The 18,547-nt window shown below is 42.4% G+C and overlaps 4 protein-coding genes across 6 annotated transcripts; 2 read left to right on the top strand and 2 right to left on the bottom strand.

Moving 5' to 3' along the window:
• The first annotated feature begins 537 nt into the window (after positions 1–537).
• LOC145702596 (uncharacterized) lies at positions 538–5,942 on the top strand. Of its 3 annotated transcripts, none has more exons than XM_081779831.1 (14): positions 538–668; positions 1,512–1,752; positions 1,820–2,030; positions 2,168–2,312; positions 2,356–2,870; positions 2,910–3,048; positions 3,092–3,269; positions 3,345–3,706; positions 3,748–3,926; positions 4,019–4,671; positions 4,719–4,892; positions 4,970–5,211; positions 5,255–5,512; positions 5,577–5,942. In XM_081779831.1, the coding sequence occupies exons 1-14, from the start codon at positions 655–657 to the stop codon at positions 5,599–5,601; spliced, it is 3,336 nt and encodes a 1,111-aa protein (XP_081635957.1). In that variant the 5' UTR covers positions 538–654; the 3' UTR covers positions 5,602–5,942. The 3 variants fall into 3 exon arrangements, with proteins under 3 accessions (XP_081635957.1, XP_081635959.1, XP_081635958.1); XM_081779833.1 differs by lacking the exon at positions 538–668 and adding an exon at positions 917–1,048; XM_081779832.1 differs by lacking the exon at positions 538–668 and adding an exon at positions 1,147–1,458.
• Positions 5,762–8,077, bottom strand: LOC145702597 (uncharacterized). The gene is made up of 5 exons (XM_081779834.1): positions 6,868–8,077; positions 6,642–6,818; positions 6,487–6,597; positions 6,319–6,442; positions 5,762–6,275 (listed from the first exon to the last, which is right to left on the bottom strand). The coding sequence occupies exons 3-5, from the start codon at positions 6,580–6,582 to the stop codon at positions 6,088–6,090; spliced, it is 408 nt and encodes a 135-aa protein (XP_081635960.1). The 5' UTR covers positions 6,583–6,597; positions 6,642–6,818; positions 6,868–8,077; the 3' UTR covers positions 5,762–6,087.
• Positions 8,078–8,505: 428 nt separating this feature from the next.
• Positions 8,506–14,628, top strand: LOC145704349 (protein phosphatase 1B-like). The gene is made up of 6 exons (XM_081781802.1): positions 8,506–8,577; positions 8,629–8,706; positions 13,551–13,718; positions 13,778–13,924; positions 13,996–14,303; positions 14,356–14,628. Exons 3-6 carry the CDS (start codon positions 13,661–13,663, stop codon positions 14,596–14,598), a joined length of 756 nt encoding a protein of 251 aa, XP_081637928.1. The 5' UTR covers positions 8,506–8,577; positions 8,629–8,706; positions 13,551–13,660; the 3' UTR covers positions 14,599–14,628.
• A 447-nt stretch (positions 14,629–15,075) lies between these two features.
• On the bottom strand, positions 15,076–16,064 carry LOC145702859 (uncharacterized). The gene is made up of 3 exons (XM_081780150.1): positions 15,908–16,064; positions 15,229–15,357; positions 15,076–15,188 (listed from the first exon to the last, which is right to left on the bottom strand). The coding sequence occupies exons 1-3, from the start codon at positions 16,036–16,038 to the stop codon at positions 15,095–15,097; spliced, it is 354 nt and encodes a 117-aa protein (XP_081636276.1). The 5' UTR covers positions 16,039–16,064; the 3' UTR covers positions 15,076–15,094.
• Between the last annotated feature and the right edge of the window lie 2,483 nt (positions 16,065–18,547).

Here is an 18,547-nt window from a genome sequence, read left to right as displayed (position 1 = left end):
GTCTGTAGCTACAGACCATAAGAATGATCAGGAATGCAGGGACCGATGTTTTAACTGACGTATCGTCGCTAACTCTGCCTCGGAATAAGGCTTGTAGGCACTTTCAGTGTGTCTAGGAGTAAAAAAATTGGCTAAACTGACCTCAAAAGGACGACCCTGACCTCAGCCTCCACGGATTGTTGTTAGACTGATATTTGGAACAAAATTTCTACTACCAATCTCGCATAATTTTGATAATCTCGCAAAATACTACGTAAAAAATTCAAGTAACTGAATTCACCAGGATTCGCAAAAGCCAAGAGCACTTATTGCTTCCCAACTCCGGAATGCGATAAACATGCAAACCGAATTCCTCTTGACGTTCATTTCCCTTTCTAAAAAGACGCTGATGATGTTCAATCTTTACAATTGCTCCCCGAACTCGGTGGTCGAGCGTGGGACGATCCATTTTTTTTACAAATTGAAAAAGAAAAAAATCCTACTGCCTCAGACAGAGAGACCAGCTCGTAAAATTGAAATCAGATTAATCAACAAAATTTCTCGCACCGTTGACTCCCTCTAACATTTGTGGACAAGGAGAGATAGAAATGTAAGCAGATTGATATTGGCTTTTGAGAAAAAGCGCGGTTCTTGTGGGAATGGAGAAAAGGATAAATGACTCGTCAAACGTGAGTATTTTGAAAGTTGACGGCCGGATTGACTCGTAAAAATGCGTTTGAAATATTTTCTATGTTTTTCGCTTTTACGCTTGTTAAATTTGAAAGTGATGATGTAGAAATCGAGACTTGAAACTTTGGAAGTGATGAAATTTTTATAGTCCTAAGTTACTTCCTTCCATAAAGGTGTTTTTATCAGCGAGTTTATTAATTTATGAGAGTTGATTAATTTGCGCTCTCTGGGTGGCCCGTTCTCGTCGATGGCATGATGCCACCATCCGCTCATCTGCCTTTATAGATAGCGGAAATCTTTTCTCGATTTTTTTTGAACTGGCGAAAGAAATGTCGAGCGTTACCCTCACTTTCCCGCACTCACAGCTGTGACTTTCAGGGTAAGTCAAGCATTTTCTCTCTCAAAGGGGTTTTGTTTTACGTTTTTTTTTTCTTTCTGGGAGAAGAGATAAGAGAATCGGTAGGTGGTCAGTGACTCTTCTGGCGTTTTCCTCTGCCCGTGGGTGGCGTTATCGGAATTAATTTCACTACCGTAGTGACTGAGCCCTGATCCAGCTACTTTAACACTTGGAGGATTAGCACCATCATTTTGTGGTTCATCCGTCGCCCTCTGAGAGATTTCGCGCTAGATTTTCCTCTTTTGAATTTGTCCAGCGCTACTCAATCATTTTCACCACCAAGTGGACAAAAAGCCAGTGCGGTGAAATACGGGAAAAACAGAGAAGATCACCGGCCCACCCCGGACGAGAGAGAGGACCAAGTGCAAATATCCATTTTACGCTGTTGGGTGGTAATCTGCCACCCAGTGGGGCCGTGTGGTCTCGAGAAATAACGCCAGTTTAGACATAGCCCCTCAACAAAGATGACCCAAACAGTCCCCCTAAACGAAGGGGAGAAAACTGCAAACATAGAGGAGAATGCGAGTAATCGCAAGGAAGACTTACGTACTAGAGAAGAGCGTGTGAGAGAGACTGATAGAATCAGTGACTATCCGCGGTGCGACAGTGACACGATGCCAGAGACAGATTCTGAATATACATGTGAAGATAGTTCTCGAAGTCTGGTGCAAAATAACTCCGAAAAAGTATTTACTCGCTATATTTATTTCCTATGTAGTATTATAAGATCAATTTTTTCTATCAACTTTCTAGTGCCTCATCCCTCAGCCAAAAAAGAGAAGATTAAAGTACGATGTGAAGCATCAATGGCACAAGTTTCTGTACCGCCTTGGCAGTTTGATCGAAAGGCAGTCCTCGTTTTCTGTATTCTTCATATTCTCATTCCTAATCGGGCTCGTCGCAATAACGTACTGTGAGAATGACGAATTGATAGTCTACTCGAGGCAACAAAAAGTTAACCCAGGTGAGATGCATTTTGCGTTATGAAGAAAGTACTGTAGAAATAGGCTTGATCATGGCTTCAGTAGGCCCTTCCTAAATACAGTAGGTGTCAAGTGAAGGATCCTTAGCACAGGAAGTCGAACCACACGTCAATTTCAGGGGTCAACGCAACGTGGGGTAATTTTATGCTGAATGTGATGACACATGCGGACGATTCGAGAGAAGGCATTACAAAGTCGGCACTTTTACATCATCAAGCCGTGGTTCAAGCTGTTCTTGCTACATCTGTTTCCTTTTTTGAAAGGTAAATCTTAAAGTTTTTAATGCAACTCATGTTAATGGCAAAGAACATGGACAATCGAGAGCCTCTGTCACAAAGCAACTGGTTTCAAATTGAGCGAAGACATTGAACTCACAACGAAGCTGGATACCGAATTTTCCCAGTTTTTTCAGAACGATTTGGCTCCATGCATTGTCGACACGCCCCTCAATTGTTTCAGTGAAGGCGAAGATCTTTTGATATACAACAGAGAAAAATATTGCCTTGGCACCGATGGAAAATTTTCTTGGGCTGATGACACTCCTTGTGGATACTCCTCATTATCAGGCCTCTCTGACTTCTCGAGAAAGATTTCTATCGACGAGTATTTCGAAGATAACGATTCGCTCTTGACATCTCGTAGAATCTCATCGTCAAGTTCATGCAATAGCGTTGGAATCTCTCATTCAACGGAAAGAACTATCAACGATCAAGGATACCTGCAAACAACTATTAACCTCATGGCGGCAAACTCTCTCTACGACTTCTACTCAAACACGCTCAGCAATCAGCCCTTGAAGAGAAATTCCGCAGGACGACAAGGTAATAAATTCCTCTTTGAGTTAATCATCAAGTCATTAGTTTTCTGGACGCCCGAACTCGCTGCAGAACTTTTGGAAACTTTCCTCAACAATGTAGAAAATGTGGTTGAATCTCACGAAAATGCGTTTTTCTACTGTCCAAACTTCGTCCAGCTCGAAAATCTGAATATCAAAGAAAGGTAATATCGATTTTGAATGGAGAGAATCTTATTTTTACTCTAGCTTTTTGGCGGTGACCCCATATTTGATGGTTTCAACCGGGATTGTCTACTTTATCGTCGCTGTTTCCGGGCTAAGTCACCCTCTTCTGTTAAGCGCTATTTTCGCCATTTCGAATTTCTTTGTTTTTGGATCTTTTACAACAGGGTGGTCCTCCATCATCATCAACTACGCGCTTTCTGTGAGTCCTAGTGCAATAATTGTGCTCCCATACCATTGAAATTCGCTAATTGCCAAAATCATTATCATTCTTTAGGCGAAAACTCACGCTGAGGCGAAATTGGACCCATTTATCTCGCATGTTGGTGGTCCGCTTCTTCAATCTATCGCAGGTGGTCTCATCCTAGGAGTCGTTGCGACATTTGGTCACCTGTATCGAGCTAAAAATACCACTTCTATGGGAGAAATCTTCATCCACACCTTTCCAACCATCGTTTTATCGATGTCCTCTCTTTTCGGGCTTGGATTAGTTTACTGGACGAAAACTAACACGACGCTCGAGCATTTTGGAAGTGAATTCTTGATCATGTCGATTTTCTTCATGTTCTTCATCATTTGCATCGTCCCGAAAGTCTTCGAGGTCCACCGCCTCTCGAAATACATGTCCAATCGAACCAGGTATATCTTCTTTTGACTGGCAGAAGCTAAAGGAATCTTAGAGAAATAATGCTGCCACACAGGGCGAAATTCTACTGCACGCTATTATGGGCGGCGGTGAGAGTGGTCCTTGCTGTTTCGATAACGATCCTGGCTGCAGTCGGTCTGGCGCTTCGATTCGACATCTCTGTCCGCAATTTCGATTTCATTCCGAAGACATCTCACAATTATGTTGCGGCGCGTATCCAAGGAAAGGCTTGAATCTCAAGAGAATCTTTAAAATGGAACATATTCTCCAAAAAATCGATTTTATATTTTGATGAAATTCTCAAGTCTTCATAGAAACGTACTTTCCGGTCCATAAAACGATGCTGGAACTCGATGTCAACGAAACGACCGATTTACACGATGAATTGGCGAATGCTCATCGAATCGCTTCATCAAGTCAGTTCCATCAATCAATGTCGATCGACAAAGAGTTCTGGTTTTACAACTTCAAGACCTGGGTCGACGAAAAGGTCCGCGTTGAAGACGTGACGGAATGGGAATGCAGAGCTGCAGTCAACCGTCTAAGAAAGAAAGATGTCCGTCGAGATTTGAAAGCATCAGATATTACTGAGTCCATTGAGAGAATTCTAATCTACGCTATCAACAAAACTGGAAGAAGGGAGAAGACGTTCGATCGCCAATCTGGAGAGTACGAGACGCTTTTGGCAACCTGGATTTATCTGAACCGCGCCGAATTGAGATTGAAAACAGAGTTTGAAATATTTGGCTGGATTCCGTCTTACTCCGAAATCATCAGCAAGAAGAAAAACACAATGATGCCGCTTGAAAAGTTAAAGAACTGCCCTACCACTGCTCTCAATAAAATGCTCGACTACAGGCCGTTTCAAAGAAATGCGAAGAAAATGCTCAAACTGCCTGTGCGATTAGTTGTTAACGATTTTGGCTTGAAAATGGATGACTTTAAAGATTTCCAAGAAGTAAGTCATATTTTATTTGAGAAAACTTTTGACACTCCTATTTTCAGAGAATCTCTATCGAAATGAAGCACGCAAAACTCACTGGAGCAGAAATCGACGCGCTCGGATATCTACAGAACGTGACCGATCCATCTACTATCGCCGCCTATGCCGGCTTCGTCATTCTTGGCGTGTTTTTAGGTGGTCTTATACATGCAGATATGATGTTCTCGTTTCTATCGGTGAGTTATTAGCCCGTTGATTATAAATCAAATTAGCGAAAGAATCTGACTGTAATTTATTTCGACAACTATCGTAGGTTGCGGTTTGGATTGTCTCGTTATTTCAAGTCGTTGGGCTCACTTCATTCTGTAATATCCCCTTCAATCAGCTCACTCTGGCTGGGTGCTTGCTGGCCTCATTATACCCGGCGGTGTTCTTGTCCTTGAACAAAGTCGACGTTCCATTAATCAACACCCCGCAAATTCAACTTGGCCTGGCTCTTGTTTGTTTTTGTCCGCTGATTTTTCTCCTCTGCTCGCCATTTTCGGCAATTTCAAGGTACATCCCTCATTTTTCTCGATTTTTCTAATGAAATTCGTAGCTATTTTGGAGCTCCTCTTTCATTCGGCGTACTAGTTGCAATGTTGAACTCCTCCTTGGTCGCGCACTTGATCGGATCAGAAAAAGTTGTCATCTCTTTCGATTTTGCCGCGAAAGTCAGCCACCAAATATTCAACATCAACCTCAGCGAAGACGACCGCAAAGTGCTTAATTCGCTGATAGTGACTCCAAAGAAAACGCTCCATCTTGTTGAGCCACCTTTGGAGGCCACTTCTAGCTCGCTGGATCGAGATCTGAGGTGAGGATCGATTATACAGTCGCTGTGCCGCTCATTTATAATCAAGCATTAAAAAATCTTTTAGTACTTCCGAGTCCAGCTTATCGTGATGGAGAATGGAGCTCCAGAAGGTCGCATTCCTTGAAAAATAAATAGTCAAAGTTCACTGCTTTTCCTCCGGCGTTTCAACTACCTCAACTACTGCTATTTACTGTATTTGTATACACTTTACCGTTTGGTCTACCTGTTACTGTAAATATAGAAGCCGATGTACAGAGCTCTAGTTTTCGAATTAGTTTATTTTATGTACTGTAGCGAGTGTGAGTATAAACATGGAGAGAGAAAAGACTTTGAGAACAACGAGGAGTATCAGGATACTCAGTTTTGGGAAGTGAGAAGAAATGAATACGAGTAGGAATAGTTCTAGTGCCGAGTGATTGAGAACACTCAATGAAATGAAAACCTTACTTTACAAATATACGGCAGTCAAAAATTAGCGAAAAGGTTATCGCTAGGTTTCGTTTTTTTATTCTTTTTTACATGTTTGCTTAGATTTCACCGGTTCCGACCAATTTTGTACTGGGCAAGTTTGCAGTTTAACCTGTGCAGGACACGTGGAGCACTGTAGGTTTCGATGAAGATCGAATAATTTTTACGAAATCGAAGCTCTGCTCTGCCAGTTTTTGCAGGTTTCGGAATAGTTGTTCGCGTTTACCAGCGTTTTCGATCTTGCTCATTATTCTTTCATCCGTTAGCCAATTTATTTGTAAATCAATCGCACGCCCTTAAATAATATTTTCACCCGTAACATGAATTTTCTAGCTTACCTTCTGCATGAACTCTGTGTCTATGACATGATCGTTGAAAATAAAGACTTCTCTTTTTTCGATATTTTTGCTTTCTCTTCTTCTTCTTTTCCTCTTCCCAAGTTTTTACAATGACGATTTTAGGCTACATTCTTGTTTAGATCCTCCTTGATTGTTAACCCCTTCTACCTTTGGAATATAAAGAGGTTCAGCTTCTAATTTAAAACCCAAGCATTCTGCAAGTGAGTCAGCATTATTTGCGAGATTCTTGCCAAAGTCAATCATCGTTCTGTAACATTTCTTAAACAATCACTCATTTTCTTGTTTTAAAATGTCATTTCAACCTCTTTTATCCAAGGCGTGTAAAATGTATCTGACTGTGGAAGCCCGGATGCAAGTGAGAACCAGTCCAAGTCCCTTTTTCTTCGTCTTGTCAATGAAGTTACTGGACTGCTGAGGTCTAGGAATTCGTCGAAATTCGTGTCGTTAGAATACGGCTTGAATGGTTTATCATGGGGCCTCTGAACCATGATTATTTTAGAGTTTATTCGCCGGATGGAAATTCAATACCTCTGAGCCTTTACTTTTCCCATCGCTTTTAGCACACGAAGACTTTCTTGGTTGCCGAACTGCAGATCCGAAGTTGTTGACTTGTCGGCTATTCGTGTATCTGGCCGAGATAGTTACCTTTTTCTTGGATCACTAGTTGTACTAGCTACATGTGGGATGTCCCGCTACGCCCATAAATTAGAGCCCATGACCGAAAATCAACTAATATTTCAATCGGGCTTATGGCTCAGGGCCAAGGGCAATTATACCCATCGACCTTTTGCACGAACAATTGTTCAATTTGGAATTGACTTTCCAAATGTCGATTACAGTTGTTACCGCCGCGTCACGGCCCTTTCAAGTGTGCTTGTTCTCGACTCAAGTACCACTCCTTCTGATTCTAGCACAATTATTGTCTAATGTCAAGATCAAACGTCTATTACGTCATTTACAAAGTTTCATCAAACTAGCATTTTTTGTGAAATAGTGACCCTTAGCGAAAGAAGCAAAAGATGTCCCCAGAGTCTTCTTTCTATGAACATAACTGTTTCATGTGAAGCTCGCTTTTCACTCCCCAGTTATCCAGTTAGCCGACATGCGAAGGTGTTGCTCGATCAGTACTCTGTCTTGTGGCCTTCTCTCTTTCGTGGGAGTTTTATTCGTCTCTCTCTCTTCTCAGTACTCTCTAACTTCTTTCAGCACTGTAAACACAACGATGTTTCAGAAGAGTGATGGGGCTAGTAGCGCTCAGCTTTTGTTGTGCTACTCCTTGGTTAGGCACACGCTCCAGTAGTGGCCTCCTCCAGTCGTTCTCCCTGTGTGCCTAGAGCGCCGCTGCTCGTTTTTTCCACCACCTTCTCTCTCTCTACCTTCGTCCTTTTCGGTGGGCTCAAAGAAGAAACAGCTAGTATTAAAACTTTTGCGAAATTTTAAGTATGCTTTTCAGCAAACTCTCGTTGGCGATTTTGTATGACAGCCATAAAAAGCATTCCGAGCTCTTCTGAGCAAATACTACGAGTCCGGCGGACTTACTCAAATAAAGTAGTAAGGAGACGATCCGAGATGAATTGGAAATTTCATACTTTTCGTCCCTTTATGGAAGGACAATCAGGTCAAATCAGAGGGGGTAATTTATTGAGTACGTTCCATCGTATTGCGCAAACAAAGTCGCGGATTTTTCCACCGCAGACGAGCTCTCATTTGATGGAGCCTATCCATCACGCTGTATTCGTGTGAGTTGAGCTTTCTTCTTAATTAGCACTGCTAGAAGTCCAACTGTTTAGATTGTGTCTTGATCGATCGGAAACGAAATAGAATAACATGAAAGTATGAACATCAAAAATGAACGTTTTTATGAGCATTTTTCGTCTAGTGGGCTTTTGGAAAGCGCTTTCTCCGTCTTGGTATCAACTCGATTCGTTTCGCTGCTGTCCCTGTATTGACAAAAATACAGTTTGAAGATGCTAAGCGGGAGATTTATTACACTTCTTGTGGAATTCAAGGATACAGGAAAGAGTTTTGAGAGACCCACTTTTTCAGCGATTTTATTCGTAATTTTCTTTTGTAAAACTTTCTACAGACCGTATATGGAGGAAAGAGTTGCGCAAAACGCAGCATTCTTTACAAATCATTAAGTTTAAAACTCTTGATAAAAGGACTATACAGCCGTGAAGCTGGATTTTTGCGATTCCCCTGGGTATCATTTTTTCGCCGTCCTTGATGGCCATGTTGGTTCGTAAAAGATACTAAGCCAAAGATACTCAACATGTTTTGTCTCTTTAGATTACCGCGTCGCCCAGTACTGCTCTAAGAACTTACCACAGTTCCTCGAGAAGAAGCTCGGCTCCCTCATTAAATCAGGTTCTAACTGGATGTGGCACTTATCTGCAATTAGGGATCGAACGCAAATCACCACCGGGGCACCCAAAAAATTTTTTTCTAAACTTATAAATGAAAAAATGGGTTTTGAGGCTCAGGCTTTTCAAATATGAATTTTAAATTTTCATAGGTGTTGTAGTTTTTGAGTTATTACACTTTGAAAAATAAAGAGAGAAGAGGAAAAGGGCCAATGAGAAGCGCGCAGCGCGGAGAAGTGTCACGCAAAGGGTGGCGCTCCGGGGCGAGAAGCTTTTGCCGCGACGCGTTTTGACTTTTCCTGCGAGCGAGCCCGCGCCCTGACCAATAGAAATTGAAAAAAAAATGGTCTCGTCGGGAATCGAACGCGCTTCACTAAGAAGTCCCGTTCCTATCAGATACCAACTGAGCCATACATTCCTGAGAGTGTGATGGCTTTAACCAGATCTCGACGAGAATTTCTTTCAGGGTGATCAAAATATCACTTCTACAGATAGTCTGCATATGAACTGTACTGCCGAATCTGTTAACTTCTCAATACACGTGGTCGGTAAAACCGACCACGGCGACTTTGGCCCTCAATAACTTCGAATGTGGTAATCCGTTTGACCCAATTTTTGCAATGTATACTCATATGAACAAATCAAACCACTCTGCGAAGTTTCGTGAAGATTCTCAAGAGGGATGGCGTTTTGCACGAGATTTCTCTCACGCTCTTTATCGGAAAATCGGAAAGTTATTTTTCCGTGATAATTACATAAATGGATAGCTGAGTGTTCAAGCTTTCTAACAGTATCTTTTTCGCCTTATTATCTTGACGGAAATATGAATAAGAGATCAAAACCTTCGGTGCTATTTTTCGCACTCAGGATTCGGCGCGCCGCGCGGGGCTGAATAATGCCTGGTGGTCGGTTTTCCCGACCCCGTGTTTTGAGCGCTTAGTCGCGCGCCCGTGTATTGAGAAGTTAAGCCTAAAATCATGTGATAAAGATATGTTTTAGGGGCGAAATTTACATAATTCCACAGTTCCATCTCTAGATAACTTCTCTGCGAAAGCGCGATCGACATCACTGACACTTACCTGGGATGTTGCTACCAAACCAGACTTCTACAATATTTTGATCAATCCACCGATTCCCAACTTTGATGGAAATATGGTCGAGCTTGAGAGTCCGCTGTTACTTGACGGTGCTACTCCAAACACAATCTATTCGATCGTTATGACTGCCACTTATTCATCCAGTGGAGCTTCAGGTTATCACGGAAAGACAGACAAGGTCTTCAGTATTCCCAAGACGGCACCACTTCTCGAAAACTCAAGAGTCGCCCTCCTGCAGTCATCGCAGATCGCCATCGCTCTCGGTTACGTTATGGGTGCCAAGGATCTGCGAGTCGTCGTGGAACCACCAATTGCATCAATTACCAACGGGCTCCAAGGTGGCTTTGCTAACTTTGTTCGACTCACTCAAATGATCCCTCTGACCAAGTACGAGATTGCGATCTCAGCACTTGTCGCTAATGCTGAAACCGACGCTGTCATTTTCACTGAAGAAACAGCACCAAGCGGAAGTGGAGTTAATATCGAGGAGATAACGTCTTCTTCGGTTCAGGTATCCTGGTCCGCCGTTGAGCACGTGATTCGATATCGAGTCATTTTGAAGAAGGGATCACTTGATTTTGGTCCCCGTTCCTTGATTTTTAATTTTAAGGGGGGGGGTCGACGAGAATTTTTTCAGGGGTGATCGTAATTTCGCTTGTACTCATAGTCTGGATATGAAACTTATATTTTTGGAATTGTCAGATCCTCCCGAATCTGTTGAGCCTAAAAACATTTGATAAAAATGAGATTTAGGGGGTGAAATTAAGAAAAATGTGAAAAAAATCGCCATTTTTGGTGCATTTTCGCGAAAATGCCCCTACTTTGAGGGGATTTTTGACCGATTTTTTCTGGCGAAAATTTTTTCTAGTTTTCGCCGCCTGATTTTTTCAACCCTTTTCTATCCACCAATAACATCAGATTGTCCCTATCTAATCCGGTTTTCCCGCATTTTTGGTCACAGAAATCCCGATTCTCGTCGACCCCCTTAAGGGGCTTGACGGCCCTTCGGGCCGTCTCAGCCCCGTTCCTTGATTTTTAATTTTAAGGGCTTGACGGCCCTTCGGGCCGTCTCAGCCCCGTTCCTTGATTTTTAATTTTAAGGGGCTTGACGGCCCTTCGGGCCGTCTCAGCCCCGTTCCTTGATTTTTAATTTTAAGGGCTTGACGGCCCTTCGGGCCGTCTCAGCCCCGTTCCTTGATTTTTAATTTTAAGGGGCTTGACGGCCCTTCGGGCCGTCTCAGCCCCGTTCCTTGATTTTAATTTTAAGGGGCTTGACGGCCCTTCGGGCCGTCTCAGCCCCGTTCCTTGATTTTTAATTTTAAGGGGCTTGACGGCCCTTCGGGCCGTCTCAGCCCCGTTCCTTGATTTTTAATTTTAAGGGGCTTGACGGCCCTTCGGGCCGTCTCAGCCCCGTTCCTTGATTTTTAATTTTAAGGGGCTTGACGGCCCTTCGGGCCGTCTCAGCCCCGTTCCTTGATTTTAATTTTAAGGGGCTTGACGGCCCTTCGGGCCGTCTCAGCCCCGTTCCTTGATTTTTAATTTTAAGGGGCTTGACGGCCCTTCGGGCCGTCTCAGCCCCGTTCCTTGATTTTAATTTTAAGGGCTTGACGGCCCTTCGGGCCGTCTCAGCCCCGTTCCTTGATTTTTAATTTTAAGGGGCTTGACGGCCCTTCGGGCCGTCTCAGCCCCGTTCCTTGATTTTTAATTTTAAGGGGCTTGACGGCCCTTCGGGCCGTCTCAGCCCCGTTCCTTGATTTTTAATTTTAAGGGGCTTGACGGCCCTTCGGGCCGTCTCAGCCCCGTTCCTTGATTTTTAATTTTAAGGGGCTTGACGGCCCTTCGGGCCGTCTCAGCCCCGTTCCTTGATTTTTAATTTTAAGGGGCTTGACGGCCCTTCGGGCCGTCTCAGCCCCGTTCCTTGATTTTTAATTTTAAGGGCTTGACGGCCCTTCGGGCCGTCTCAGCCCCGTTCCTTGATTTTTAATTTTAAGGGGCTTGACGGCCCTTCGGGCCGTCTCAGCCCCGTTCCTTGATTTTAATTTTAAGGGGCTTGACGGCCCTTCGGGCCGTCTCAGCCCCGTTCCTTGATTTTTAATTTTAAGGGCTTGACGGCCCTTCGGGCCGTCTCAGCCCCGTTCCTTGATTTTTAATTTTAAGGGGCTTGACGGCCCTTCGGGCCGTCTCAGCCCCGTTCCTTGATTTTTAATTTTAAGGGGCTTGACGGCCCTTCGGGCCGTCTCAGCCCCGTTCCTTGATTTTAATTTTAAGGGGCTTGACGGCCCTTCGGGCCGTCTCAGCCCCGTTCCTTGATTTTTAATTTTAAGGGGCTTGACGGCCCTTCGGGCCGTCTCAGCCCCGTTCCTTGATTTTTAATTTTAAGGGGCTTGACGGCCCTTCGGGCCGTCTCAGCCCCGTTCCTTGATTTTTAATTTTAAGGGGCTTGACGGCCCTTCGGGCCGTCTCAGCCCCGTTCCTTGATTTTTAATTTTAAGGGGCTTGACGGCCCTTCGGGCCGTCTCAGCCCCGTTCCTTGATTTTTAATTTTAAGGGGCTTGACGGCCCTTCGGGCCGTCTCAGCCCCGTTCCTTGATTTTAATTTTAAGGGGCTTGACGGCCCTTCGGGCCGTCTCAGCCCCGTTCCTTGATTTTTAATTTTAAGGGGCTTGACGGCCCTTCGGGCCGTCTCAGCCCCGTTCCTTGATTTTTAATTTTAAGGGGCTTGACGGCCCTTCGAAAAGGGCTTGACAGAAGGTTTAAACTTTAAACTCTGAGGTGATCAATCTCAGTTTTGTCCCCAACCCCACCCACACCCGTTTTCATTAAAATTAAAGTTTATCCAGTTTCTTGCTTTGTTATGGTTTTTATCTTACAACTAACTTATTTATTTTTTAATTTCTAATTATGAAAATCAAAATTTTTAAAAAATTTACTTATTATCATTTCTTTTTTTGGCTCGAAAAATTGTGTCTGTGCATTTTTTGATCTTCTTGTTGAAGGAAATTCGATTAAGGACCCCCCTCCCCGTCAACAATTTTCGAAAAATCTGTTTGCGGAATTTCACAAATTTGAGCCCGGAAATGGATTCTACGGGTCAAAAGTCGATTTTGACGCATTTTGGGAGTCTATCTCGACTCGCATTTAAAAATTTGACTTTTTGGAAAAAAATGACGAAAAAGTACCCGGTAGGTGAAAATCCCGTTTGTGGTCGTAAGGTTAAGGGAGTTTTACTGAAGAAAGAAAAAGAAGCAGATAATTTATACCCACGAAAAAGGGCGTCTCCCCAAGTTCCAATAGCCTGGTTGTCAATTGATAGGACCATGTCTATCTGGTGGGGCGGGTTCGAATCGCGGCGCGCTCATCTTTTTCAATTTTTTCGTGCGCCTCTCTCTGGCGCCTTCGCGCACGCGCATTGACGCGGGCTATGCGCTTTTGCCGCCGCTTCATGAGTCATACTTCAGAAGTACAAAAGGCAAGCGCAACCACGCGCCATCGATTTTCAATATTTTTCTTCGAAAATCCTTTTTCCAATGCTCATTAACCTGCTGTTATTGGCGCAAGATTGCGCGTCCACAGGAAGCCGCTGAAACCGACAGTTTCCGGGAAACCGGAAGTTGAAATACAATATGATTATCATATTTGAGATCAGCATAATCGATTTACTATTTTAATTTTTAATATAAAAGGCATATCTTTATTTTTAAAAATTCCCATTTTGATTTGCGTTCGATCCCTATCTGCAATATTGTTTCAGATGCAAGTGCGGAAGAAATTTCTTCCGAAATAGAGCGCGCTTATCTCGAGTTCGATCGCGAGATTAGGGCCAGTGGTCTCCGTTCCGGAAGCACGTGTTCCTCTGTGCTGATGACGCCGAAGAATTTCATCTTTGCGAATGTCGGGGACTCAAGAACGCTGCTTGTGGGCACGGTTCGAACTTTTGTTTTTAGATAGTGAACAAAACTATTTTGAACTATTGAATAGATGAGTCTTCTGAGCTCAAGTTTTCAACAGAAGATCATAAGCCGATGGATACAGAGGAAAGAAAACGCATTTATGAAACTGGCGGCTTTGTAAGATACAATCGAGTCAATGGAAATCTTGCTCTCAGTCGCGCTTTTGGTGATTTTGGTACATCATCGAAAGATATAGACAGAAATATCGCGTCTTCCAAATCTTCTCAAATTTGACAATGGATTTAGATCTCAAGCCGAATTCCGAAGGAACATGGCCCTCAAGACGCTACCACGACCTCTTTCAGCCAGTCATCGCAGCACCAACCTGTACAATCATCCCTCGCGAAGAAAGCGACAGTCTACTCGTTCTCGGAAGCGATGGCGTTTTCGATGTTTTAACCAGCGCCGAAGCGGCGAAATATGCACATTTTGAGGCAAGCGTTTTCGGGAAAAACGAAGAAGTAGCCTGGAGAATGGTTGATACGAGTTTCTCTCGTGGTTCGATGGATAACATAACGGCGTTGGTCGTTTTCTTGAAGGATAAAGAGTACAAGGTAAAATGTCAACTGTCATGTCGAAAATCACTTTTTCCTCAATCTCTTTTAGATGCCCGAATACGTAGCTCGTAATGATAAAGCAAGAAAGCTGATAGAATCAACGATAGAAGAAATCTTCGCGTCTTCCAAAACACCAGCAACAACCAAAGAAGCAGTTCAAATCTGGCAACAAATTCTGTCAAAACTAGAATCCGAAAAGGCCCTACACGATATTCTTCCACCCGGAGCAGGGCTTTCTTCGCAACTTTCCCTTATCCGAAGTATCTTTTCTGCCAAATTGAATTTGAAATGAAAAAATATATTTTGAATATTTACACAGAAAGTGAGAATTTTCTTGAAATCTTGAAATTCTCCGATGCCGGTTGGCGCATTATTTTTTTTGTGTTATTTGAATTTATTGAGCAATACGATTTATTGATACAACGAGTAGACAAAGAGGGAGCAGGCGAAAATGTTTCACGCTGACTTTTTCATTTTCCCGTTTCAGCTTTTTGTCGGTTAAACACTGTGCTGACAATGTTGCTTTTTGGTTTTGGACATATTGTATTGTAAGTACAGATTGTTTTTTGGTATTTAACGAAGCGATAGTGAGTGTTTTTTTAATTACGAAGACTCTATATCTTTTGTTGGTGTTTTTTTTACGTGCGGCACAGTTTTTAAACACACACAGACGTAATCTATAATACGATAGTAGAGACTGGTCTCGTCTTGTGCTGAGGATACAATTAATTTATCCTAAATAATATGCTTTTCTTTGCTTGAATGTGTGTTGGTTTTTTTCTTTTTTTTTACTTTCTGTAGCAGCTATCGGATGAACCGGAGGAATCGGATGAATCTCGCGAAGAGCTCGAACCCAGTCGATTGCGGAAGACAGATGATATTCTTCAGAAATATTTAGTTGGACTTGATCAGGGGGATGTACCTTTGGTTGATGCTTTTCAGAGTTGAGGTAAAAGACTTGGAATTTCTCTTGTGCAGAGAGGCTATGGACATCGTCGGTGGAGGTCGTATCACACGGGAGGGATAACTGTAGCTTGAAGGTGAACGGTGACTGAGAAAAAACGATCATATAAGTTGAAATTAGACTTCATTTCCTGTTAACTGAAACGGAAATGCCTTTTTAGGGACAATTTTTTTTATAAATCTAAGTCGTACCTTTAAAAAAGAGGCAAATTTATAATAAGTCACGAGTTTCTTGATAGTGGTTTAATTTTGGTTTGAATTCTATGTCATTATATAACCTTCTTTACGTATGAGTTACGGTTTCTTTAGATAAACACAAACTAAACTTTAAAGGAGTTAGGTAAAGACTTCCCGGAAAGAGCATTTCCATTTTGGATAAGTTAGGAGATTCAGCTCCTGTATATGATATGTTATATACAGTATATCTATCTTTAACGATTTTAGCTAAAAACTGTACTTCGAACAACAGATATTCTGGCTCAGAATTTATTTGAGGCCTTTGAGATAGAAAGAGTATATCTTCAAAGAAAAGATCGTGTGATAAATCGTAGTTATCGATGCATAATTTACACACTCCAGTGCATTTTTAATTAATTTTTATTTCACTGAGAATATTCTTAAGAATTTGAGATGGTTACCTTGAGTCATAATGGCTGTTTTGGTTTGGTTTCTGAAGACACTTGACTGGTTGTTGGCTATTTGGGCTTTGAGTAGAAGCGAGCGACTCGTCTAAGGGCGATCGTCTGGGCATCTGATCCGACTCTGTCATTCTGAATGGATAAGATTCACTTTCAGATTCGCTTTTCTCTCGTTTGAGTCTTTTGAAAAGAGCGGCGGTCTTGGGGGAGGGTTCTCTCTTTGACTCTCTTCTACTTTCGCTGTTGACAGGGCACTTAAAAGAACTCAACTTCGCCGTACCCTAGAGCAATGTGGCGGTCCATCTATCTTTTCTGAGTCTGACACGGACCGTGCTGTCGCCTCCAGTTGACAAAAACGATCCTCGTCCCCTCCCTCTTTATTCCTTTCTAATCTGACTCCGTCCCTCCCTCGCAATGAATCGCTGGGCGCGCTGCTCTCTTACTCGATTGTTATTTTTTCTCTATTTAGGGCGAAACACAGGGGCAAGTGTGCGTTCGTGCATTGTGCCGCGTTCCGAGCACTGTGTGCGTGCGCGCCCAAGAATCAACTCTCTCGTTTGTGTTTTTGAGACTCGACGCTGGCAACTTTCAATTTCCGTAGTGAAATCTCGTCAGGAGCGCTCTCCTTCTCCCGACTTCTTTCGATGAAAAATGATTCGTCAAGCATCGCTGCTCAAATTTGACGCTTATGATAACCAGAATATAACCTAAAGATTCTCGACTTAGGCTTCCAAGAAAATCAAAGATCTTTGGTGCCGATTTCTAATTAAAACCGACAAACTTCGACCGGTAATCTCGTCGATAGTTAGTTGAAAATCTTCAGCAGTACAATGCCTCTGATCAGGGTTCTAAACGGACATGTCCGTGTACGGATTTTATCCGTGTGTGTCCGACCTAAAAGTAGGATTATTGAAATATCTGTGCCGAGGTCAAAAACACACTCTCGGCTACCTTGAGGGCTGAAGTCTGTCTGTTTGAAGGCCCGAAGGCGAGCTAGACGGTTTCGGGCGACCTGGGTCGTCGACTTTGAAGCCGAGAGTAATCCAGCATGGCTTAGGCGACTTTGGAATGGTGCTCTCTTTGACCTAATCCCTGCCGGCTGTAACCTCCGGAGAATTTTAAATCTTACGCCTCAATAAACAGCGAGTAACACCTCTTTATCTTTCAAATTTACACACTCATTTTTAATTTTTTGTGATTTTGAAAATCTCTAGCCTAATTTCTTTCAAGATTTTTGCAATAACCTCTATTTTTTGAGCTTTCTTTAAAAAAAATCGCGACAAAAAATGCCTAAATAAAGATAAATGAACTGTAATACAAACACCGTCGTTTGCCAGTAAAATCTAATAAAAAGACATTGAACAAGAATTATATAACAGTAACGTTATCAAGCAAATATCGATAATACCGGCTTTCAATAAGAAAAATCATACATTCAATCATTCATTTTTTCATAAAAAATAAATATTTATAAATCCACTTTCTCTATCCAAAAATAAAACAAGTTCTCTTTCTTACATATCAATTTGAGCCCGTAAAATAGTGATCTGGCGAAGGCTAAAGTAGGTAAGAGTAAGGTCACGTGTACACTCAGACTGGCGGCGACGTGCCTCCAAAACTGCCAAGTTCAATTTATTGCCGGGCACGGATCACTCACTCAGCGTGCTATCACCAGAATCGTCAAATTCCGCGCCAATTCTATCGCCTTCTTATCTGCTCAGCATGAACTTTTCCTTTTTCGCCAACATCTGTTTTCCTCTGAAATCAACGAGGAGAGCAGCTGTACAGTAATAAACATTCTTCAAGTCAAGAGGGGTTAGTTGTAAGACAGAAAAGACAGCTCTGAGACAACGTCTTTTCATACTGAAGTAAACTAAAGTACAGTAGCTTTATCCGTAGAAAGTTAGTTAAATTAAGGAATGTACGCTCCGATGGAGTAGTATGTAGAATTTAATTTGATATAATTAGTCCTTTTATCCGTAATTTAAAACCAATATCTGATATCTGATTCACAATTAACCCAGATGTAGAAGGAAAATTGACGTCAATCGGATATTGAATCTTTAAAAACTTTTTACAACTCATAATCATCGCTGGTAGCGCAGATGAAGTTGGGAAAACGGCGACAAAATTTGACTGTGAATTTTGACCAATTACGAGCCTAAGAGCCGCCAACGCGAATATTGTCGCTTCCCGCTGCTTTTCCTGAGTTACTACCCTTGAGTTGTAGTTGGTAGGTCAAAAGTAACAGAAGGATTACTGAAAGGGATTAAATTCACATCAGCTGTTTGAAAAAAAAACAGCTGGCAAAAAGAAAGCGCGTTTCGCTGGTTTTTCAAATTGCCTCGTAAAGTTAAAAAAAGTTCCCGGATGTGAGTCTTTTTTTTTCTTTTTGAAGAGCCGTTTGATGCCAGACAGAGCTTTTTCGTGTAGGCTCGCGCGGCCAATCCAAGAAAACAGCAACTACACGTCAGCTCTCGCCCTTTTCCCAGATTGTTTCCCGTCGGCTATCTTTTTTTTTATTGATTTTTCCCTATTTCCTCCTTAGAGAAAAAATCCTTAGAAAACATCCTTCATCTAATCATATTATTGATTCATTTCGAATATTTACCCTCACAAATACAATTATTACAAATTTAC

The sequence above is a fragment of the Oikopleura dioica genome, chromosome PAR, assembly GCF_907165135.1.
Source record: "Oikopleura dioica chromosome PAR, OKI2018_I68_1.0, whole genome shotgun sequence".
NCBI classification, from domain to species: domain Eukaryota; kingdom Metazoa; phylum Chordata; class Appendicularia; order Copelata; family Oikopleuridae; genus Oikopleura; species Oikopleura dioica.
This window is presented reverse-complemented; position numbering and strand designations above follow the sequence as displayed.